Here is a 23111-nt window from a genome sequence, read left to right as displayed (position 1 = left end):
ATAGTGTACAGTTATGTAATCTAGTGTATGTCCAATGTAGCCTATTATGTCGATAATGTCTAAGTGCATAATTATGTATTGCCCGTTGAAGACAGACACAAGACAACCAGCAGATGGGGCAGTAGGGTCTCTCTCTCTCTCTCTCTCTCTCTCTCTCTCTCTCTCTCCCTCCCTCTCTCTCTCTCTCTCTCTCTCTCTCTCTCTCTCTCTCCCTCCCTCTCTCTCTCTCTCTCTCTCTCTCTCTCTCTCTCCCTCCCCCTCCCTCCCTCCCTCCCTCTTTCTCTCTCCCCCCCCCCCTCTCTCTCTCTCTCTCTCTCTCTCTCTCACACACACACACACTCTCTCTCTCACACACACACACAATCAATCATCCAAGTTCCTGTCCAAGATGGCGAACGTGTTGCTGGAGTTCAAGGCTTCTGCTGGGGACTCTGAGCCCCCAAGCCGCCCTGTCCTCATCGTGGGTCAGCTTCCCAACCTGCAGCAGCTCAAATGGACTCAGGTTAGAGGGAAACTGCAACCAGTTGTCAGCAAAGAGGTAAGAAGAAGTAACTAGGTGTGCTGCCGACTAGACTTGGGCAGAAGCAGCCTCACACACACCTGTTCGTTCATTCGGTGTTCCTAGATTGAGAAGCAAACGTTAGTCTAACTAAAAACTTAGTTAACTAAATTCCTGTATCACATAAGCAACTTTGTACTGTTTATATAAGAGACGTGATGTGGGGTAAAGCTTAAATGCTAGCTGTAGTGCTAGCTAGCTAGCTAGCTTAGCTGAAGATGACTAGGCGCAGCATATGTCTATGAGAAGCACTAGCTTAGCTAGCTAGCCATTATAGCACCAGGATTAGGATTGCTGCACGGTTGACTTGTGTGATCGAGAAGCTAGACTATCTAGACTACTATCTAGACTACTATCTAGACTACTATCTAGACTATCTAGACTACTATCTAGACTATCTAGACTACTATCTAGACTACTATCTAGACTATCTAGACTACTATCTAGACTATCTAGACTACTATCTAGACTACTATCTAGACTACTATCTAGACCAGGGGTGTCAAACATACGGCCCGCGGGCCAAAACCGGCCCGCCAGATGGTTCAAACCGGCCCACGAGACGACGTCCAAAATTAATAAAAAGGAACAGATATTCCAAATTTGTCCAGCAGAGGTCGCACTGACATAACGAGAGATCCGGAAATAAACAGCACGTGACAGCAACGCGCCCAGAATCATCTGGCAATCTTGCCTTATCGTTATTAAGCTCTTGTTGTCAAAATTACCCACGGTTGCACAGTCATAACCAAAATGTCTGTCAAAACGGAGAAAAGTTGACACAGAGTGCAGAGTTTTCCAAGAAAAATGGACTGATTCTTATTTATTCACAGAAGTGAAAGGGAAACCTGTGTGCTTGGTGTGTAATCAGCAAGTTTCAGTGCTCAAGGAATATAATATTCGACGCCACTATGAGACTCATGGTGAAAAATACAACCATTTGCGAGGACAACTGAGAATAGAGAAGATAAATGAATTGTTAGTGGGTCTGAAGAAACAGCAGTCTGTTTTTACCCGTAGCCGAGAGGTCAGTGATGCAGCGGTGAAAGCTAGCTACCTTATTGCTAACGAGTTAATGTTAGGATCCAAGCCATTTTCTGAGGGCGAGTTCGTGAAAACATGCATGCTGAAGGCTGCAGAAATCGTGTGCCCTGAAAAGCGACAGGCCTTTGCCAACATTAGCCTAACGAGGAACACTGTCGCAGATAGAATTTCAGATCTCTCGGCAGACTTGGACAGCCAAATGAATCACAAAGTCAAGTCATTTGTTGCATTTTCGGTTGCAATTGATGAGAGCACTCTGAAGAATACAGTTCTGTTAAAAATAACATTTACTGTGGTAATGTAATATTTAAAGACCATGAACATTGTGCAGTATAATATCAGTCAGCAGCTTCAGCACAAAATAGTTTGGTCTGGTGTAACTCTATTGCTCATGCACTGCTATCACTTTTATGGGTTTTTGAAATGTACAAATTTAATACATTTACAAGGCAGGGTGATAACGTTCTTCATAGCTCCCACTTTAGTTTGTGCATAGTGTGGTGAGTCAGTTCAGGTGGTCAGATGTGAAAATGTATCTACTGTATTAAAATAAACAAGTTGTTTTAATCAAAGTGAAATGCCATTTTTTCAGTTCCATAGGCCTATCTGTGAATAAATGTTTTGTGCCTTTGTAGATCCACTGTGATCTGTGAGTTATAATGCACATATATAGGCTAAATGATAAATTAAGGCATAATATTGAAATATTGAAAAACAAAGGTAAAGATTTGGAGTTGACGTTATTTCTAGGTTATTTTGCTATTATTTTACTGGCCCGGCCCACTTGAGATCAGATTGGGCTCTATGTGGCCCCTGAAGCAAAATGAGTTTGACACCCCTGATCTAGACTATCTAGACCAGGGGTCTCAAACTCAAATTGGCTTGGGGCCACTGCTGGTATCGTCAACTCATAGGAGGGCCACTTCAATGACTTCAACTACTACTAGGCCTAACTATAAGAATATGCAATATGTGCAATATTTTGGAAAATTTCATTTTTCATTTCCATAACTAGACTCACAACTCAGTCTCTAAATGTCGCAAGACTATTAAATAACTAACATTTCCATCATACAAATTCAAACCGGTTTCCATTCATTTGAATATATTTTAACAGTTAGTGCTGCAAATCTTTTTTCCTTGCTTTTATTTTATCTTGAATAGCCTACATTTGTACTTTATTCTGTTTTAGCTGCAAGATGCATCACTACTGTAAGCCTGCCCTGGACCTGTAGCTACTGGCATTTATTAAAGTTCAAGTTTGTTTCAATTTCTTACCAGACACTTGAATACATTTGTAGGCTACTACTCTATTTTATATATCTATCTTGAAAGACTGAGAAATTAGCCCATTAGCTGTGTGGCTCGTTTTTTCCTCTCTCCCTATGACACTGTTCTCCATGTTTAGTAATGAATAGCTCTTGACATTATATTCCTTTAGAACGGCGACTTTGTTCTTGCATATCAGGCAGGTAACATGTCCATTGACCTCCACAAAAAATACTGCAATGTCCATATTTCTTGAAACATTCCTAACGTTAGTTAACTATGAAAACAGCCTCTCGATGGCTAGCTGCATTCCGTTCATAGTTCAAAGTCGTGTGTGGATTGATTGCACCTGTGACTATGCAGCATTCACTTCACACGCTGCACACAATAATAGAATTTCACCCCACGTTTGAGCGACTTGAATTTTGCATTGTAGGCCTGCCTGCCGGCGCCGTTTACAAGAAATTATTTTGCGGGCCGGATTACATTATATTTCTGACATCATGTCGCGGGCCGGATGGAGTGGTGTGGCGGGCCGCAAATGGCCCGCGGGCCGTGAGTTTGAGACCCCTGATCTAGACTATCTAGACTACTATCTAGACTACTATCTAGACTATCTAGACTATCTAGACTACTATCTAGACTACTATCTAGACTACTATCTAGACTATCTAGACTACTATCTAGACTACTATCTAGACTATTATCTAGACTACTATCTAGACTATCTAGACTACTATCTAGACTATCTAGACTACTATCTAGACTACTATCTAGACTACTATCTAGACTATCTAGACTATCTAGACTACTATCTAGACTACTATCTAGACTACTATCTAGACTATCTAGACTATCTAGACTACTATCTAGACTACTATCTAGACTATCTAGACTACTATCTAGACTACTATCTAGACTACTATCTAGACTATCTAGACTACTATCTAGACTACTATCTAGACTATCTAGACTACTATCTAGACTACTATCTAGACTACTATCTAGACTACTATCTAGACTATCTAGACTATCTAGAGACTATCTAGACTTTCTAGACTATCTAGCTAGTAGCTGGCTTTCCAGGCGAATATAGCTAGACTAGCTAGGTTAGCCAATTGGCTTTAGCACTAGTTTTTATCACACTATATCACGAGAAGAATGCTTGTGAGTCAACGTTATCTATCCAATTAGACTACTTGATTTTGAATGTTTTTAATTTAGGATGGTTTGTAAGATTAGCCAGATACCAGCCCAGGAAAACATTTAACCAGTCAAGTTGGCTGCATGTTTCAGTTTTGCCCCCATTCAATGTCTTAAAATACATTCTATATAGACTAGCTTTATCCCAGGCTTTGCCAGACCTCTCTGTGACCCTGTCGTGATGTTACTTCATGTTTTGGCCCTGCCTCTTCACACAAGTCACTTCACTAACTTGAGAGAATCAGCGTTGATAGCAAATTGCTGATTCAGATCTTGGTTGTGGAAAGTTAATTTTTGACACCGGCTGCTGTTCCTCCTCATACCAGGCCAGGGATAGATCCCAAGTGTGGATGGAAGCCAAACCGACAAGTCAGATTTGTTTCAAGTGTAAAGTGCATTAAACAAATAAAATGTATTATTACCTCCGCCCCAGGGGCAAAGCCCCGCAGGGCGGAAGGTAATGTTTTCGCCCGTGTGTGTGTGTGTGTGTGTGTGTGTGTGTGTGTGTGTGTGTGTGTGTGTGTGTGTGTGTGTGTGTGTGTGTGTGTGTGTGTGTGTGTGTGTGTGTGTGTGTGTGTGTGTGTGTGTGTTGACCATGATTCATTCATAGGTGGCTCTCTCAGGGGCGGAGGTCTGCACTCCCAAGCCCCTTTAATTATTATTACCTGTGGCGAATATAGACCATGATATTGTCTTGTTTGTGGGGTTTACAGTAAGAATGATATTGGTGGCAGCATGTGTTGTATGACTGTGTATTGTATTACCAGGTGTGGCAGGCTGCGCTCAGTGCTTTGAACCCCAACCCCACCGACAGCTGCCCTCTGTACCTCAACCATGCGGTGGTGGCGGCTCTGCCCTCGCGCGTCAGCAGACACAACAGCCCCTCCGCTGCCAACTTCCTCTCCCGCCTGGTGCGCACCTGCCTGCCTGGAGGAACCAGTCGCTGCCTCCTGGTCAGTCTGCTCGCTGAGATTGGACAGCTATAGGCTTCAAATGCACAACGTGTCTGATGATTACATTACTTAAGTCATTTCGCACTTTTATCCAAAGCGACTTACAATAAGTGCATTTAACATAGGTGGTCAGTGTACTACTCGCCAGAACTCACAAGTGCATCTCCTTTTCTAAAGTGACTAAGAGCATAAATGTTAATCATATCTGGTGTTTAAGATCAGTATAAGAGTTTCATAGTTTTGAGTGAGTTTTTCACCCCTCTCCAGGTTGTGTGTGAGCTGTCTGATGTGTTTGCGTCGGCCTGCGCAGTCGCCCGAGCCTTCCCCATCTTCTCCCGGCGCTCCTCTGCCTCACGGAGGAACGAGAAGAAGCAGGTCGCCGTGGAGTTCCTCATCGTGGACCAAGACAACGGCCCTCTGGACCCTGCTACGCTGGAGGTACCGCTCTCCTCTCACTACCCTGGAGGTACCGCTCTCCTCTCACTACCCTGGAGGTACCGCTCTCCTGTCTGTCTGACTACCCTGGAGGTACCGCTCTCCTGTCTGTCTGACTACCCTGGAGGTACCGCTCTCCTGTCTGTCTGACTACCCTGGAGGTACCGCTCTCCTGTCTGTCTGACTACACTGGAGATACCGCTCTCCTGTCTGACTACCCTGGAGATACCGCTCTCCTGTCTGTCTGACTACCCTGGAGGTACCGCTCTCCTGTCTGTCTGACTACCCTGGAGGTACCGCTCTCCTGTCTGTCTGACTACCCTGGAGGTACCGCTCTCCTGTCTGTCTGACTACCCTGGAGATACCGCTCTCCTGTCTGTCTGACTACACTGGAGATACCACTCTCCTCTCACTACCCTGGAGATACCGCTCTCCTCTCACTACCCTGGAGGTACCGCTCTCCTGTCTGTCTCACTACACTGGAGATACCGCTCTCCTGTCTGTCTCCTGTCTGTCTGACTACCCTGGAGGTACCGCTCTCCTGTCTGTCTGACTACCCTGGAGATACCGCTCTCCTGTCTGTCTGACTACCCTGGAGGTACCGCTCTCCTGTCTGTCTCACTACACTGGAGATACCGCTCTCCTGTCTGTCTCCTGTCTGTCTGACTACCCTGGAGATACCACTCTCCTGTCTGTCTGACTACCCTGGAGGTACCGCTCTCCTGTCTGTCTGACTACCCTGGAGGTACCGCTCTCCTGTCTGTCTGACTACACTGGAGGTACTGCTCTCCTGTCTGTCTGACTACCCTGGAGGTACCGCTCTCCTGTCTGTCTGACTACCCTGGAGGTACCGCTCTCCTGTCTGTCTGACTACCCTGGAGGTACTGCTCTCCTGTCTGTCTCACTACACTGGAGGTACCGCTCTCCTGTCTGTCTGACTACCCTGGAGATACCGCTCTCCTGTCTGTCTGACTACCCTGGAGGTCTCTCTCTCACCCTGGGTCTGTTCCTTCTGTAGCAGAGCTCTGATGTGTTTGTGAATGTAAATGTTTTCACCGGGCCTCTTGTCTTTGTTTCCAGTGTCTTGCCAACGCTGCAGACGGAGTGAGACTAGCAGCTCGGATCGTGGACACGCCCTGCAATGAGATGAACACCGATCACTTCTTAGATGTGAGTGAGAGTGATAGACTTGTTACACGACTGTAAAGAAGTTTAGGGTAAACCGATGGGTGTGATGATGAGTTTGTGCTGTTTCGGTCTCAGGAGATCAAGGCTGTGGGGACGGTGCTGGGGATCTCTCCTGTGATCATCCGGGGAGAGGAGCTGAAGGAGAAGGGCTTTGGAGGTGATGTGTCTGTAGCCATGTTTCCATCCACTTGTCAATCGAATTGTGTGAGGATCGCTAAAAATATGAATGCGGATAAAGCCGGTGAACGTGCGTTTCCATCTAGAGCTTTAAATCGGATAGCATTTATCACAAAAGACTTTTGTCGAACGAGAGAAAATCCGATGAGATCGACAGAACAAACTTTTTGTCGATTTTCATGATTTTTAATCTAATTTTACTGTTTCCATAAGGCATTTTTAATTCGATATAATTTATTCGATAAAACGTGTGGATGGAAACATGGCTTTTGTCAATGTCGTTTTATTTCTATAGCACCATTCATACAAATCAATGTAGCACATAGTGCTTTCCATAAAAAGAGATGGATAAAAACAAATAATATAAACGCTAAGAACAAATTTAAAAGAAACAAAAGTAAAAGAATTAAAAGGTATTGTAAAATAGACTAAACTTATAAAAACAGAGAATACAAATTAAGAACACATTAAAACAAGTAAATCTACATGTAAAAGCAATGTTTAAAAAGCTATGTTTTAAGATTTCGATTAAAAATGACCACGGTCTCGGACATTCTCCGGTCCTCTGGCAGGCTGGGGGCGTACGGACTGAAGGCTGCGTCCCCAGGCCTCTTATGCCGGACTCACACTACAGGATATTTAAAATCCTGACCAATTTCGAAATCGGGTTACATCACGCACATAAGGAGAATCTTAACAGATATTCTTCGTGCGCATCTCAAACAAGCACACACAGCAAGATGTGAAGATAACGGCTCATCACACACTACAGGATCTTATCGCGCCCGAGGGAGCAACGAACCACTGGTCTCGCTGTCTCACTTGTAAAGTCGGGACGTAATAATCTTAAATATCAAACATGTTTGATATTATCGGGGCCGCCCCGATGGGTCTGTGAGCCGATCGGGAGGTATAAGATTGGATCAGTAAACCCCTCACATTACAAGATAATCTGGGCCGATCATCCTCCCCGACCAACGTTCCAGACCAGATTTCTCCTCCGATTGTTGGGAGGGGTGAACCGGGGATAAATCGGCCCAAAAATCCTGTAGTGTGAGCCCGGCATTAGTCGTGGCTCTAGGATCCATTAAAAGCTCAGTGCCAGAGGACCTGAGGGACCTACTAGGTGTATATTTTAACAGCATATCAGGACAGGGAATGCTAATGTCAACAGTTGCCTGGGGATACCTATGATGTAGAGGTGTGTGTGGCAGCTACACTGAGATAGATCTGCAGTCTAGTCTGGACTGGCTACACTCTGTGGTCATTTACTTCCTGTGTCAGCTGCATGTGCTTCTCCTCACTTCCCCTTTACTGATATTCTCATTCCCTGTTCCTCTGTTCTCTCTGAAGATTACAAAACATCCTCTCTCTGATGATTACACCAACTTTTTCTTAGCTATTCTTTATTTAGAAGTCACACAATTGGTCAGATTGAAGAAAAAAAAAAAAAAAAACTCTTAACATAAACTGTGCTTCCACCATTAGCACCTGAGCACAGACATGATGAAATCATGTTTTATGGGTAAATGTCATACTTCCAAAGGAGTTTTGTATTCTGATTATTATAGAAAAACTGAGATTTGACCAATTCTTATCCAGCATATTCAGGCTCAAAGCCCAAAGTGTTGTTTAGGTTTTAATCCAAGTAATTTGCTGTTCCTGGTCAGAGTTTAGGATTAATCAGTTGTCCCTTGATTACATTTCAGGCCCAGGCTAGTGTATCTTGTTGACGTGTGGTTATTCTGCTGTCTGATTGGCTCTTCAGGCATATATGGAGTTGGCAAGGCTGCGGTGCACCCCCCTGCCCTGGCTGTGCTGAGCTACACTCCAGACGGAGCCACCCAGACCATCGCATGGGTGGGGAAGGGGATAGTGTACGATACTGGAGGCCTCAGCATCAAGGGAAAGGTAGGAAAGATGAAGCCCTACATGCAGGGCTGAAAATGAACACCTGCCACTGGCCAAATGCAGGTAAAATTTCCAATTGGCGACTAGATTTCGGAAGGCTATCTGAAAAATATATATATTTGGCCGGTAGATTTTTTCATCTACAGTCCCGTTGGCAGGTGACTCACCGTGAGCTAAAAAGTTAATTTTCACCCCTGCCTACATGGTTTAGGAAAGGTTGAGTCTAAATGTCAAATGAGCTACAACCTGTGTTGTTAACACAAATGTTCCTGTGAAGACCACCATGATATGAGCTACAATCAGTGATCTTAACATAAATGTTGGTCTGCAGACCACCATGCCTGGGATGAAGAGAGACTGCGGTGGAGCTGCAGCCATTCTAGGAGCTTTCAAAGCCACTGTCAAACAGGTGAGGTCTCCTAGTCTTATGGTGCGTTCGTTTGTGGTCGGAGGTGGCAAGTCGCAAGTGGCAAAATACCTACCTCCGACCTGTGTGCATTCAAGCTATATACCATTATATCACAGTTATCTAGTTATATCTAGTGCATTCGAGCAACTGGGGGCTGAGAAACATATCCGAATTTGCAACGAGGAAGTGCGAGTTCATGCGGTGTTTTATTTAATAATTCCTAGTAGCAAGTCGCAATTTGCCACCTCCCAGTTATAAACGAACACACCATTAGAACACACTGGTTTCTCTGCAACATACAGATGGTCCATCTAACAATGTAGGAAAACGAGCTCTGGGTTGTGTGTGCGTGTGTGTGTGTGTGTGTGTGTGTGTGTGTGTGTGTGTGTGTGTGTGTGTGTTCAGGGCTTCAAGGATAACCTCCACGCTGTGTTCTGCCTGGCAGAAAACTCCGTGGGCCCCACAGCCACACGGCCAGATGACATCCACACTCTGTACTCTGGAAAGTGAGTGTTTCCTGACTTTGAAGGATTCTACGGTAGAAGTATCATGAATAATTCATGAGCTCATAAGTACAATAACTTGGTGCAGTTGTAGCAAGTTCTAAAGTATTTGTAGCGCTTGTCCTAAACGATCCTTTTCTAATTACACAAGTTGCCTTTTTTTAATTGGACAACATAGCTTATGTGGGTTGCCATTCATTTAATGATTTCTGTATTGAATCTGGCCGATGGCTGTAGTAGAGCAGGGGTTTTAGCCAACAATAACAACAGACCTCTAGGACTTCACCAACGGTCTCTAAATTGTTTGCCCCTCAGGACGGTGGAGATCAACAACACGGACGCCGAGGGCAGGCTGGTGCTGTCTGACGGGGTGGTGTACGCTAGTAAGGACCTCTCTGCTGACATCATCCTGGACATGGCCACTCTGACAGGCGCTCAGGTGGGTCTGATTTCTGAAGAAGGGCTGGCTGGTAAAAAGCTTCTCAGACGTGCTCTCTTCTTCATTGTCAATACTTGAAAGTTCTGTACCTAGCCTACCTACCTACGAAGTGTCCTTGAGCAAGACACCTAACCCCAAATTGCTCCCAATGAGCAGGTTAGCACCTTGCATGGCAGCTACCGCCATTTGTGTGTGAATGTGTGTGTGAATGAGTGAATGAGAGGCCATTGTAAAGCGCTTTGAGTGCCGCTAAGGTGGAAAAGCGCTATATAAGTGCAGTCCATTTACCATTTACCTACCTGAAACAGTAGAGTTCTGTACCTAGCCTACCTCCTAGCCTACCTACCTGAAACGGTTGGTTAGGTTAAATTCAGGTCCAAAACAAGTCCCATCATGGGTAGGTTATAGAAGTGCTCATGGAAAGCAGCTCATTAATGTTTCAGTCTGCACTTTGACCAGATGCAGCCACTGATTGGTGTACAAAGCTCAACAGGGCTTGTGACAGACCCAATAAAACCAGACCCTATTTTCCTAGTTCTTTACTTTCACTAATATGGTCGTAGGCAAAAGCACAAACTGCTCACCTTGCAATCTTCAAATGGAATAAAACATGAAATGGGCATTGTGTTTATTGCTATTATGAACACTAGATGCTATACTGTTCTTTGGGTGCTGAGAAGAATAGCTGATGAGTGTTTTTTCATAAGGAAGTGCTCAAAAACCTGAACACGCCTTAGTGACTGATGATGACGACACCATGTGACTGATAACAACACCATGTGGTGATCGTCATGTGATAAAGCACTAATCCCACGCGTTGCTCTTTTTCTTAGCCTGAAAAGCAGGTTTTTTTTGCTAACTAGCATAAAATGCCACACAATGAGCTCTATAAATGAATAACAATGAAGAATGCTTTCCTCTGTGCGTATCTTCTCAGGGGATCTCGACCGGGAAGTATCACGCGGCCGTGATGACCAACAGTGACCAGTGGGAGGCGGCGTGCGTGCGCGCCGGCCGCAGCAGCGGAGATCTGGCGCACCCCCTGGTTTACTGCCCCGAGCTGCACTTCAGCGAGTTCAACTCCGCCGTGGCCGACATGAAGAACTCAGTGGCCGTGAGTCGCCCCGCCCACCTCACATATACATGTACTACTAGGATGCTCTTGGATTTATTTGAGATTCACCAAATGTCCTTGTTTTGTTTCAGGACCGGGAGAACGCCCAGAGCTCCTGCGCAGGCCTGTTCATTGGCTGCCACCTGGGTTTTGACTGGCCTGGTGTCTGGGTCCATGTGGACATCGCCTCCCCGGTTCACTCGGTGAGGATCTGGATCTGTCTGCTCTTCCAGTGACATGGAAGTCACATGCAGAACATGCCATTGGCGCAATGATCAAGATATCACATCTTATGACCACAGTAGTTAGGCATTAGCCCTCTCGTTCAGAAGAGTCTAGAGGTCTGTCAGGTTAACGCATTATTCTGGTGCAGTTTGTTTATTGTTTATTTGGCAGGGACAGAGTACATTAACGAATGTACCAGAATTAGCCAAGAAGGCTAGTTTTCATCCGTAGTCCCTGGTTCAGCTGTCCTAATGTCTTGATCTGTTTCCAGGGAGAGCGAGCCACAGGCTTCGGCGTGGCGCTACTCATGGCTCTGTTCGGCCAGGCTTCAGACGACCCTGTGCTCAAACGAGTGTCCCCTCTGGCAGTGACCAACTCGGCCTCAGGGGACCAGATGGAGCGGGACTGTAAGAGGAGGAGACTTGTGTAAAACTAGGGCCACCTCTACGTCTGTCACAGCACCTCCAAGACACCCGCCACAACAAACCCTCATGTCCAGCTTCACCTTTTACATGCGCATTACTGTCTTAGACCGGGACCACAGGGCCTGCAGGCCTTCTGTTCACATCCAGTCCAAAACCTGATTCAACTACTGGTAAACAATGTATTTGATTTTAAGTATTGTTGTACCCACTGAGGAAATAAAACAAGCAATGTTGAAGGTTACTTGTGGAATTTGTTTTGTGAGTACTGAGAAGGAATAAAGGTAAAATCATAGGCTACACACATCAATTCTGCTTTATCCAAGATCAGTGACTAAATGGGAGTGTATCTTAAGGTATTCAAATTTCCATAAAACAAAATTGGGGATTTTCTGTGAAACTTTTATATCTCAGGCCCTCTTGAAATGACATCATTGTACTACCAAGTGATTTACTGCGGTCAAGCCAGCCTTCAATTCGGAAATCAAGTCATGTGGGCCACAACCAATTCCCCTTAGCGCAAACATTAGCGCAAATTGTTTTTTCTCTTGTAAGAACTTGCCACCATCGCGTTCACCGACAAGTAGTGAAGTCAAATGGTCAACTGGTTTGATTAAAGAAGTGAAAGGCGGTTGTGGTGTGGCATTTCAAAATAAAGGACGTCTAAATTGTAGACACTCTGATGTGGAAGTGTTGATGCATTATGGGCGGTCTCCTTTTAATCCTAATCTGAGATTGCAGGAAACAGTAGGTCGTATAACACAGTTTAGAGGGCCTTTATTTTGAAATGCCACATCAGAATGTCCTGAAAATCACTGGGATATACCCAGAGCCAGGGGTGGTCTGCTAGCTCTCTGGGTTGGAGTAGGGGCAGCATTATGGGCGATTTCCTTTTATTTCTAATCTGAATATTAAGGCAATATAGTTATGACAATTTAGAGGTCCTTTATTTTGAAATGCAAAATTGGAAGTTGACTCTAGAGGTAACTGCCAGTGAGGATCCTGTTTCCCTAATAATTTTCTGTTTCTGTTTTAGCTGATCTGTCGTCTGATGCTTGAAATTGTGGACATTTGGGGAAGAGAACCCAAGATGTGAATGATAAAGCTGGAATTTTGAAATAAACAAATACAATCCATACGTGTATGGCAACTGTTCTCTGCCATAACTTGGCCCCGCTTTCCACTTAATCAGCCAGCTAAGACAAATTAATTTAGCCTTAGTTCTTCAAGCAATGTTTGGGACTATAGTCATGGGTGATTTAGGTTACAGTGTTGGATAATGAAAGGTTGTGGCCCGTCCAATCTAGCATCAACCATAATGAAAGGTTGAAACATTGTGTTCGGGTTCAGCCTCCCCAGTTGCGGAAACAGGTTCCGGGAATCTTTTGTTCCTTGAATAAACACATGGTTAGCCTACATGCAGTATGCCGATGTTTAGTCAGGAATACATGTTGTGTGTATTATTTTATTAGACTCCTGGTTGTAATCAAAGACTTTTAGAGTTTAGAGAGACTGTGAAAATTATTTTTTGACATAAATCCGTGTGGCGCATGCGCATCCGAGTTCAGAGCATTATAAAAGCTCAGCAGGTTCAGGATCAGATCATATGACTTCTCTCTTAGTCCAGGTCACCATGACCCACCCGCTGGTCATCTTCCTGCTCATGTTGTCCGGTGTCCTTGCTGGTCGGTACTACCACGACCAGCAGCCATGCTACCAGCGGATGCCACGGAAAGAGCACTTCGGCGTGAAGTATGATTAATCTCAGTTATCTCAAGCTATATTTGGTGAAAGCGAGGTCAGACCTAATGTTTCCTCTCTCTAACTTTAAAGGAAGTCGTGAGGACGTGGCTGATTAAGTTTATCTAAAGTAGCACAAAGCTGTGATTTTTTTTTTTCACGAGGAGTGGCCGTATGTTAAGCGGCGAACCAGTAATATTTAAAGCATTAAGTAGATAAGTTGGTTAATAGTTCTGTCCTGTTTTTATTCTGCCCTCGCATCTCAACAAAATGTGTGCGATGGTGGGTAGGACAGCCCGTTGAAGCATGGCATCATGACTAGGACAGTACTTGAAAAATGTTTACTTCCCTGGACGTTTAATAATTACAATTTTACAAGCAAAGCACCAGCGAACTTTTGAATGTGGTGCCTTAATTGATTCAAGTTCAGTCTATTGCAGGCCAAGCATATCATGGCAATTCGACGTGTGAAATCAATGAAGCAATCAAAGCCGAGGGAGGAGTCCAGGTAGCACAGCTGCTCGAGTCTGAGTCTCCTGGCCTGATTCTGACTGACCGGGTGCACGGAATCACGTTGGCATGGCCTGAAAACTGCTTTTAACACCCCCTCCTCTCTGATTTGGCAGTTAAAGGGCTGACTATATGCTTGCCAGCTTAGTTTTGGTTTGTTTGCGCAGTGGATGTGTTGGTTGTCACGTGACTCTTGATATAATGGGTTTGCAAATGCTGATGGACTTGATTCACATCCCAGCGATTGAGGCATGTAAACTGATGCCTTGGTCTCAAGCGTGCAGATTCAGGTTCAGGGTCCTGCACATGTACAGTGAAGCAGCTTGGTGCTTTTTTTTCTTAACAGGACGACGATCCGTCCCCATGAGTTCCTGAACCTGGAGGTTCTTCCAAAGAGTTGGGACTGGAGGAACATCAACGGTACCAATTACGTCAGCACCACCCGGAACCAGCACATCCCCCAGTACTGCGGCTCCTGCTGGGCACACGGCAGCACCAGCGCCATGGCAGGTGGGTCACGGGACGGACGTGTGTGTGATGCCTGTTAAGGGCTTGGCCAGGGCAGGGTTTGATATCGTTTTTTTATTTTTTATTTTATTCTTTTATTTTTTAAAAGTCATTTGGCAGACGCTTTTATGCTAAGCGACTAACAATAATTGCATTTAACGTAGGAAGAGCCAATGTACTACTACTTTCCAGAACTCACAAGTGCATCTTCTCTCTAAAACAAGTGACTAAGAGCATAATCTAGTGCAAGTGCAAGAATAGCAATCTAAAGTACAGTGCAATATAATACAATAAGTGCTTAGGAGGGAGGATTGTTTTAGTACTTCTTGAAGAGATGAGGTTGTTGTCATCAGATCGAATCAACATCAAGAGGAAGGGAGCCTGGCCCTCGGCGTATCTCTCTGTCCAGAACGTGGTGGACTGCGGCGAGGCCGGCTCCTGTCACGGAGGTGACCACGCTGGGGTGTGGGAGTACGCCAGCAAGCATGGCATCCCTGACGAGACCTGCAACAACTACCAGGCTAAAGACCAGAGTGAGTCCATCCTCCGCACCTGCAGACCGCGCCCTCGCTAGAACATTGTATTAGTTGAGAATAAACCAACGTCTAGTACTTGAAAGTTTCAGAGTTATGACACCCTTTCTGTCATGTCCAGAGTGAGTTATGACGCCCTTTCTGTCGTGTCCAGAGTGTAAGCCTTTCAACCAATGTGGAACGTGCACCACTTTTGGGGTGTGCAACGTCGTCAAGAACTACACCCTGTGGATGGTGGGCGATTACGGCTCCATCAGCGGACGGGAGAAGATGATGGCTGAGATCTACGCTGGAGGACCAATCAGGTCTTGGAACTTGATATTGTCATTATGAAATGTCTAGCTTTCTTTCATGGAATTTGATTTGTAATGTGTAGTTCTCTGTCCTTTTCCAAGCTGTGGGATCATGGCTACAGACAAGCTGGATGCGTACACCGGGGGGCTGTACTCTGAGTACATTGAGACTCCTAACATCAACCACATTGTGTCTGTCGCCGGCTGGGGAGTTGAGAACGGTGTTGAATACTGGATTGTGCGCAACTCGTGGGGAGAGCCCTGGGTAAGACCTGGTTAAATCATTGAACAGTGGTATATTCCTGTGCTCAGCAGGTTAACGTTGCTCTGGAAGTTCTCTGTAATCGCTTTGCTTGTGGCCAGCAAATACTATGTAGCTTCTCCATTTCCACCTGTACTCTATGGAGAACCTCAACCTCTACTCCATGTTCTCTTCCAGGGTGAGAAGGGCTGGCTCAAGATAGTCACCAGCGCTTACAAGGGCGGCAGCGGCAGCCAGTACAACCTGGCGCTGGAGGAGGACTGCATGTATGGAGACCCCATCGTTCCCAAGACCTACCTGTAGTCTGCAGCTCTCATGAGGACCAGATATGCTGTAACTCAATATATTCATATTTTGTAATCCATGTTCTTCCTATGACAATCTCAGGCTAAGGTTTACGGGAGTGCCTCGCACCACTGTAAAATCAAAGGGATTTTTTTTTATTTTCCTTTGATCTGTTTGTTTAGACATGCTGCTGTTAATACACACTGGTATGAACAGGAAGATGGGAGACAACCAAATGAATGATGTTTCTGATTCGTTGCACTTAATGAAACTAGGACATGACTTGATGGGAACTGCACATATAGCCTCTGGGTGTGATTTACTTAATGTGCCTTTTGAATGGTGATCTGGTTTTAGTAACATTGCATTGGAATAGATGAGTGTTTGAAAGGAATATTCTGCTGCTGAAAGGAATATTCTGCTGCTGTACAATGTGACCTCCAATAAAGTGTCATGGTGTTGTATAAAAGTGTTGTCGTATACTATTATGAACCAGTTTAAAAGTGTTGTCGTATACCATTATGAACCAGCACGGTCAGGTTGTCTGTGGGAGAAATTCAACAATTGTTTTTTTTTTATTAAACAAATTTATTCCAAAACTCAAAATATATACACAGAGCTTTACTACATAAATGAAGAGATTTCAGAAGCTGTGCTGAAATATAGCTGTACTCGGAGGTCAGAAGGTGCATTTCAATCTAGCTTCTACAAATTGCCAACTATTGTTTCAAAAAAATCACTGCAGACAAATGTACAACTATTCTAAAGGTTCATCTGAAATTTTGTTTACACCACTTGTAACAAAGTCTGTTAAGTCTGTATGAAAACAGATTCTGACTCCGTATGAAAACAGATTCTGAAAACAGATTCTGACTCCGTGTGAAAACAGATTCTGACTCCATCTGCAGCAGTGTTCCTTCGTTGGCCAGCAGGAAGTGAGGGGCTGGCGATGGTTCTCTTCAGAGGTCAGAGGTCCTGGTCTTTACCTACTCCTCCAGCCACACTCAGTCCAGGTTCACCCAAGTGTCCCTCAATTCATCATGATGAAATTAGACTTGCAATGAGCTGAAAAAAAGAATTACAAATACATTCAATGCATGCGTTATGTAAGAGTTACAACTGTTTTATTAAGACGGTGGCAAAGTCAGTATATTGCCTGATGCTGACCTATGAACTCTGCTACAGGGTCATGTTCCCCCTCGGTGCGGATGGTGCCGGCGATGCTGTCGTTCTCCAGGATCGGCAAGAACAGCTGGACGAAGTCTGACGTGTACGGAGGAGCGATCACATCCAGCACCTTAAAAACACCAGGAAGAAGAGAGTAGAGTTTCAGAGAACTGAAAGCACTGATAAAAGAAAATACAGCTTCACTTCCGTAACCTCCCTGCCTGAGAACAGGTCTGATCACAAGTTACCTCCGTGACGAAGTAGCGGATGAGGGAGATGTCTGTGTTGAGCTTCTCCAGACACCTGCGCATGTAGCCGACCACGGGAAGCACGTAGCCTCGACTCAGCAGGTGAACCATGCGGTCCAGGAGCGTCTTCTTCAGCTCCAGCTGTCAGAGAGACACCAGCGTCAGTCAAGACATTTCTGAAGAGTTTGAAAGATCACACAGGACACGCAAATACACAGTCAAGTTACACACACACACACACACACACCTGCTCCATGACATCTAGCTGGGAATGTTCCGTCTCAAAGAGCTTGATCAGCAGCTGGAGAACCTGAGGATGTAAGAGCTGGTGGCAGGTACTGATCTGCAGAACAAAACACAATCATGTTGGGACTAGTGGACAAACAAACACCATCGAATATCTACTCTCCTAGCCAATAGGAAGAGAGAGGCGGCACCTCGTCCAGCAGTGCCAGGTGGACCGGGGTGTGGTCTGTCTGGAGCTGGAAGTACCGGGGCTCTGAGACCGTCCAGTCCACCCACTTCAACACCCCCATGGCCACCACGGGGAACCTGAACACCAACAAGCACAGTTTTAACACACCGTTACAATCAACCCCGTCAGTAGAGGACGTTGAGAAGTGAAGGTGGTTTCCACCATCCAGACTAAAAGACTGACGGAGCAGGTTTGTTGCAGCTTGTGACTGGACATCTAAACTGATCCTAAATCAGTGGCGGAACAGTTTTTACCTGATGCACTGGTCCAGAGTGATGAGTTACCTGATTCACTGTGATGAATATTGTTGAATTTGGTTGATTTTCAGAGAAATGTTGGTTTAATCTAATCCTCTTCGCTGTTCCTAATTATAATGGTTGACCTCTGAGTATGGCTGTAGCTGGTGTTTTCTGTAAGAAACGGTGTCCCTCTTCCATAGACTTATGAGATAAAGATGACATTCTCAGGGCTGGTACACTCTGTGCCAAACACCATTGTTGTGGTTAGAGATAGAGACCTGGGCGCCGAGGCGGTGTAGTTTATCTTGGCCAAACAAGGCCACAGGAGAGACCAGAAAGACAGTCTTATCGGAGAAGAGACGAGACGAGGGGACGACGACACTCAAACCACATAAGAACGTTGCAATGAGACCAATGCTTTGATTTGGGTCCAGACAGCATACATAGAGGTCAACTGTACATTAAACTAAGCCATCGTCTTTTGTATGTCAAACCTTCTGGAATAAACAGCTTTTGATGTCGCTCAAATCCCGTGTTGGAGAGATTCATTTGGAATACTGGACTGTGTGGTATTGTGTGAGATTGGGGGCTGTCTTTTATTGAAATCAAAACAACGCAGAGCTTAATAAGGACAATAATAAAAGACAACTAAAGTCAACAACTGGTCCAGAGTGCTGAGTTACCTGATGCACTGGTACAGAGTGATGAGTTACCTGGTACAGAGTGATGAGTTACCTGGTACAGAGGGATGAGTTACCTGATGCACTGGTACAGAGGGATGAGTTACCTGATGCACTGGTCCAGAGGGATGAGTTAGCTGATGCACTGGTACAGAGGGATGAGTTACCTGGTCCAGAGGGATGAGTTACCTGATGCACTGGTACAGAGTGCTGAGTTCGGCCACCAGCTCCGTCGCTCCCTTGTTCTCGTTGCAGCAGAGGTTGTGGACCGTCTCGATGGCCTTGGAGGTGGACTTCAGCTCATCTTTGTTAATGTTTACTCGCTTGTTCTGTGGTCGGAGGACAAGAGATGTACAAGCAATTCAACGCGCCTGCATTTTACGTGATTTATCAATGCTCATGGCGATGAACATTAAGAAAACACGCTGACCTCGTGTTCAGGGATGTAAACGTTTTTTTTCATACCTTTTTCCAAGTTTCGACCACACTAGCAGCGTATGCCAGAATATGGATGTATTTGTGTTTATGGTCCTGGTTGATCTTGGAGCCGGGTTTGAACAGCGACTGCATGAACAGGTCCAGGAAAGCAGGCACTCTAATCTAAAAGGGGCACAGCATCAACATTTCAGGAAAGAATTTTTACAGCTCACTTATCTGGCCCCCGGGTGATTACTGTTTTTTTGCTTCCCTCTGGAATATGTAGAGGTGGGTCGTATGACCTCTTCCCTTGTTCTCTGGAAAGCGCATTGTGTTGCCTCTGGGTATGAAATGCGCTACACAAATAAAGCTTTGATTGATTGATTGATTGAACATTTCAGAAGGCTATTTTGCAGCGCTGAAAACACTCTACCATCCTTGTGAGGCAACCAGGAGCTGTGAGTCAGGCTGGTTCTCAGGAAAACTAAGGCAAAACTTTCTTCTCTCGTTTCTTTTACAAAGTACTTTTCATAAAAGGAATGACGCCTCGCTCTCACCAGCTCCACGGGGGGCGGGTCCATACTGCTGAACATCTTGAAGAGCACGGTGATGTCAGCAGGGTTGAGCGCCCCCTTGGAGAGCATGGCGCCCAGCGCCTGGCACGCTCGCGGGTACGCTGCAGCTGTGCCCAACGCCAGCGTAATCTGACTGGCATCATGGCCCCTGAAACACACGCCGTTATAGAAAATCAGTGACACAACTCCCACTAATTTCCCCCCTCAGAACTGTATGAACCCAGTTAAAATGACAGAAGTGCTGCATGGGGAGAGCAGGTTAGTGGTACCTCTGATGTGCCGACTTCTGTACCTCCTGGCCGATCCTGCGCATAGCCGAGCCTCCCTGCTCCTCCTGGGAGAGGATGGACATCATGGCCTGGGCGAACAGGTACGTGTGCTCCCCGTGACACACCATCTTCTGTAAGGCACAGAGGAGGAAGACTCAGCACCAACCACACGTCTGGAGATAATTACAGAACCAGGTGAGACTGCCTCTAGGACGTAGAGTGTGAACCAGGTGAGTCTGCCTCTAGGACGTAGAGCGGCTGTGTGAACCAGGTGAGTCTGCCTCTAGGACGTAGAGCGGCTGTGTGAACCAGGTGAGACTGCCTCTAGGACGTAGAGCGGCTGTGTGAACCAGGTGAGACTGCCTCTAGGACGTAGAGCGGCTGTGTGAACCAGGTGAGACTGCCTCTAGGACGTAGAGTGTGAACCAGGTGAGTCTTCCTCTAGGACGTAGAGTTGTGTGTGAACCAGGTGAGACTGCCTCTAGGACGTAGAGTTGTGTGTGAACCAGGTGAGACTGCCTCTAGGACGGAGTGCGGCTGTGTGAACCAGGTGAGACTGCCTCTAGGACGTAGAGCGGTTGTGTGAACCAGGTGAGACTGCCTCTAGGACGTAGAGCGGCTGTGTGAACCAGGTGAGACTGCCTCTAGGACGTAGAGCGGCTGTGTGAACCAGGTGAGACTGCCTCTAGGACGGAGTGCGGCTGTGTGAACCAGGTGAGTCTGCCTCTAGGACGTAGAGCGGCTGTGTGAACCAGGTGAGTCTGCCTCTAGGACGTAGGGTGGCTGTGTGAACCAGGTGAGACTGCCTCTAGGACGTAGAGCGGCTGTGTGAACCAGGTGACGAACCAAGTGCGGTTGTGAGAGACTCACGGCAAACTCTGGCAGGTTCTTCTCCAGGTTGTCCTCTCCACCGTCCGCCAGTGTGGCCAGGGAGGTCCTTAGGACCCTGGAGAACACCTCCAGCTGCTGGCACGCCGTCGACACGCTGGTGATCTCTCCCTGGTACCCTGCATCTGAGATGAGCTACACACACACACACACACACACACACACAGACACACACACACACACACAGACACACACACACACACACACACACACACACACACACACACACGGAGTATGGTGACCTGGCCATCTGACAGGAAATATCTTTTCACATGCAGAAGGTTTCAGTGAAGTGATTGTATCTGCTGAGGAGGGGTGCTAACGTTACCTTAACAGTGAAGTTGAGCATCAGGCAGTCGGGGTGAGCCTCCGCTAGCTTATAGAAGAGATCTCTCCAGGTGGTGTGAGCGATCATCTGCTCCAACCAGGCAGGCGTCTGAGCAAATACACATTAGCTCACTTAACATACTAGAAGACTTAATATACTGTAACACAGCACTATACTATAACACAACATACTATAACGTACTATTACACTGGCTATTATTTTCACTGGCTTTTGAGGCCTGATAGCCTACATCCCTTGCCTGTTTTGTGTCCTGTCCTTTTATTGTTCTGTGATTATGTGCACTTTATTCTGTTTTTTGTTTTAGTTTATTTTATATATTGTACAGCACTTTGGTGCAACTTCGGTTGATTTTAAACGTGCTTTATAAATAAAGTTGACCTTACACTACAGCCAGGGGCTTTAGGTCTGAGATCTCACCTCTCCCTCCACAGTGAAGATGGAATCTGCTTTCTGAGGGTCAAAGTGCTTAATGAGGAGACTCTTCAAGTGGTTCTCTACCCGCTCCTGCACCTGTGCTGGCTCGACACCTGCAACACCAACACATGAGAATCACTACGTCTGTTAGCGATAACTAAACACTGTGCCTGGAGTTTATACTGGTCACATCACAGGACAGTCCCAGGTGAGGGGACAGGGAGGTGCCAGGCTGGTGTTTACCCATCTGAATGAGCCACTCTGCCAGCAGATTGACCGTCTGGGCCACAGCAGAGTAATTCTCAGACAACAGCTGGATCACATGCTCTGGTGAGCCTCCCGCTTGGAAATACCTGTGGGGAAAAGTGCTCTTAGTTATAGGACATAATGTTCTTGCAAACTACAGAAAACTAAAAACTATAATATTTGTCTCTGAATGTAATCCATGAATGTGGGTTATACGTTTTGAGGGTGTTGAAGACCGCAGGCTCCATGATGTAATCTCTGCTGGAGAACTTCTGTAGACAATCTTCCTGCACCTTCCCATCATTCTCCCCCTCGACGTACCCATCCTCCTACAGGGGACATCACAACTGAGCCTGCATACACTTTACACATGTTATGGGATGTTATGTAGCTAATGTTATTAGCTGGACTGTGTTTCATTTTGTGACCAGTGGCCAGACAATACGTTAGTCAAAACCATGTGTGACAAAGAAGAATATATACAATAATTATATTATAATAAGACAAGAGCATACCGTAATAGCTCGCTGTTAGTAAATAAAGGGACGAGCACCCATACTAACACATTCTCAAGTCTGTCTGGCAACCCAAGCCAGTTATGAGCAAGAGAACGGAATAGAAAAGTCGTAATTGTTGTAATTTCGTTGCAGAATGCCTGGACTACCATTGAACATCCAGGAAGACATCAAACACTAGAGGACATCCTCATTAACAGATGGATGGAGCTAGCGAGTTAGCCGACATCTTACCAGATTCCCGTCTGGCCCGTCCCAGTCCCCCACCGTGCCGTAATACTCCTCGTCCATAACGACGAGAGGAAAGCTATCGAGATGTAAAGTAATCTTATATTAGACCCTAGATCTTTATACAAGCGTGTGTTTGCTAGATATAGAAATAGTTAAGCTAGCTCGCTTCTAGTACCCATGTAATGCAGCGCAGTGTAGAATAAAATGAGTATGAGCCCCCTGGTGGCCTGGCGGACTCATGACTAGTCAAAGGTCTTGGTCAAAAACTTGCAGGTTGATGATATCACCTTAAAAACAGCCTGGTTAGAAATGTTTTCTGGTTGTGATGTGATCTGAAGTCTCTGTAATGTAGACTACTCCACTGACTGCAGGCAGACTTGACATGGATAGTTTGGTAATGTACTGTAACTTTACAGC

At 45.7% G+C, this 23111-nt stretch overlaps 3 protein-coding genes across 3 annotated transcripts; 2 read left to right on the top strand and 1 right to left on the bottom strand.

Moving 5' to 3' along the window:
- Positions 1-328: 328 nt before the first annotated feature.
- npepl1 (aminopeptidase like 1) lies at positions 329-12095 on the top strand. Its single transcript, XM_084441517.1, has 12 exons — positions 329-538; positions 4843-5028; positions 5296-5466; positions 6544-6633; positions 6727-6808; positions 8597-8739; positions 9071-9148; positions 9554-9654; positions 9967-10090; positions 11028-11204; positions 11297-11407; positions 11701-12095. The coding sequence occupies exons 1-12, from the start codon at positions 389-391 to the stop codon at positions 11857-11859; spliced, it is 1572 nt and encodes a 523-aa protein (XP_084297643.1). The 5' UTR covers positions 329-388; the 3' UTR covers positions 11860-12095.
- A 1377-nt stretch (positions 12096-13472) lies between these two features.
- On the top strand, positions 13473-16411 carry ctsz (cathepsin Z). Its single transcript, XM_084441140.1, has 6 exons — positions 13473-13603; positions 14448-14611; positions 14962-15141; positions 15296-15446; positions 15537-15699; positions 15874-16411. Exons 1-6 carry the CDS (start codon positions 13485-13487, stop codon positions 15997-15999), a joined length of 903 nt encoding a protein of 300 aa, XP_084297266.1. The 5' UTR covers positions 13473-13484; the 3' UTR covers positions 16000-16411.
- A 231-nt stretch (positions 16412-16642) lies between these two features.
- On the bottom strand, positions 16643-22837 carry nelfcd (negative elongation factor complex member C/D). Its single transcript, XM_084441184.1, has 15 exons — positions 22698-22837; positions 22165-22277; positions 21946-22055; positions 21706-21815; positions 21268-21375; positions 20922-21074; positions 20052-20182; positions 19765-19930; positions 19256-19390; positions 18980-19119; positions 17834-17948; positions 17644-17739; positions 17397-17537; positions 17149-17278; positions 16643-17046 (listed from the first exon to the last, which is right to left on the bottom strand). Exons 1-15 carry the CDS (start codon positions 22752-22754, stop codon positions 17012-17014), a joined length of 1740 nt encoding a protein of 579 aa, XP_084297310.1. The 5' UTR covers positions 22755-22837; the 3' UTR covers positions 16643-17011.
- Between the last annotated feature and the right edge of the window lie 274 nt (positions 22838-23111).

This window comes from Borostomias antarcticus (genome assembly GCF_949987555.1).
Source record: "Borostomias antarcticus genome assembly, chromosome: 7".
NCBI classification, from domain to species: Eukaryota; Metazoa; Chordata; class Actinopteri; order Stomiiformes; family Stomiidae; genus Borostomias; species Borostomias antarcticus.
This window is presented reverse-complemented; position numbering and strand designations above follow the sequence as displayed.

Excerpts from the sequence above, each read along its gene's own strand:
- npepl1 (XM_084441517.1), top strand. The coding sequence starts at position 389 with ATGGCGAACGTGTTGCTGGAGTTCAAGGCTTCTGCTGGGGACTCTGAG. Across the intron at positions 539-4,842 it reads AACCAGTTGTCAGCAAAGAG|GTGTGGCAGGCTGCGCTCAG; the intron begins GTAAGAAGAAGT and ends TTGTATTACCAG. Across the intron at positions 5,467-6,543 it reads TGGACCCTGCTACGCTGGAG|TGTCTTGCCAACGCTGCAGA; the intron begins GTACCGCTCTCC and ends CTTTGTTTCCAG.
- ctsz (XM_084441140.1), top strand. The coding sequence starts at position 13,485 with ATGACCCACCCGCTGGTCATCTTCCTGCTCATGTTGTCCGGTGTCCTT. Across the intron at positions 14,612-14,961 it reads CAGCACCAGCGCCATGGCAG|ATCGAATCAACATCAAGAGG; the intron begins GTGGGTCACGGG and ends TGTTGTCATCAG. Across the intron at positions 15,142-15,295 it reads CTACCAGGCTAAAGACCAGA|AGTGTAAGCCTTTCAACCAA; the intron begins GTGAGTCCATCC and ends TGTCGTGTCCAG.
- nelfcd (XM_084441184.1), bottom strand. The coding sequence starts at position 22,754 with ATGGACGAGGAGTATTACGGCACGGTGGGGGACTGGGACGGGCCAGAC. Across the intron at positions 20,183-20,921 it reads AGAACCTGCCAGAGTTTGCC|AAGATGGTGTGTCACGGGGA; the intron begins GTGAGTCTCTCA and ends TGTGCCTTACAG. Across the intron at positions 17,279-17,396 it reads TCCGCTACTTCGTCACGGAG|GTGCTGGATGTGATCGCTCC; the intron begins GTAACTTGTGAT and ends GGTGTTTTTAAG.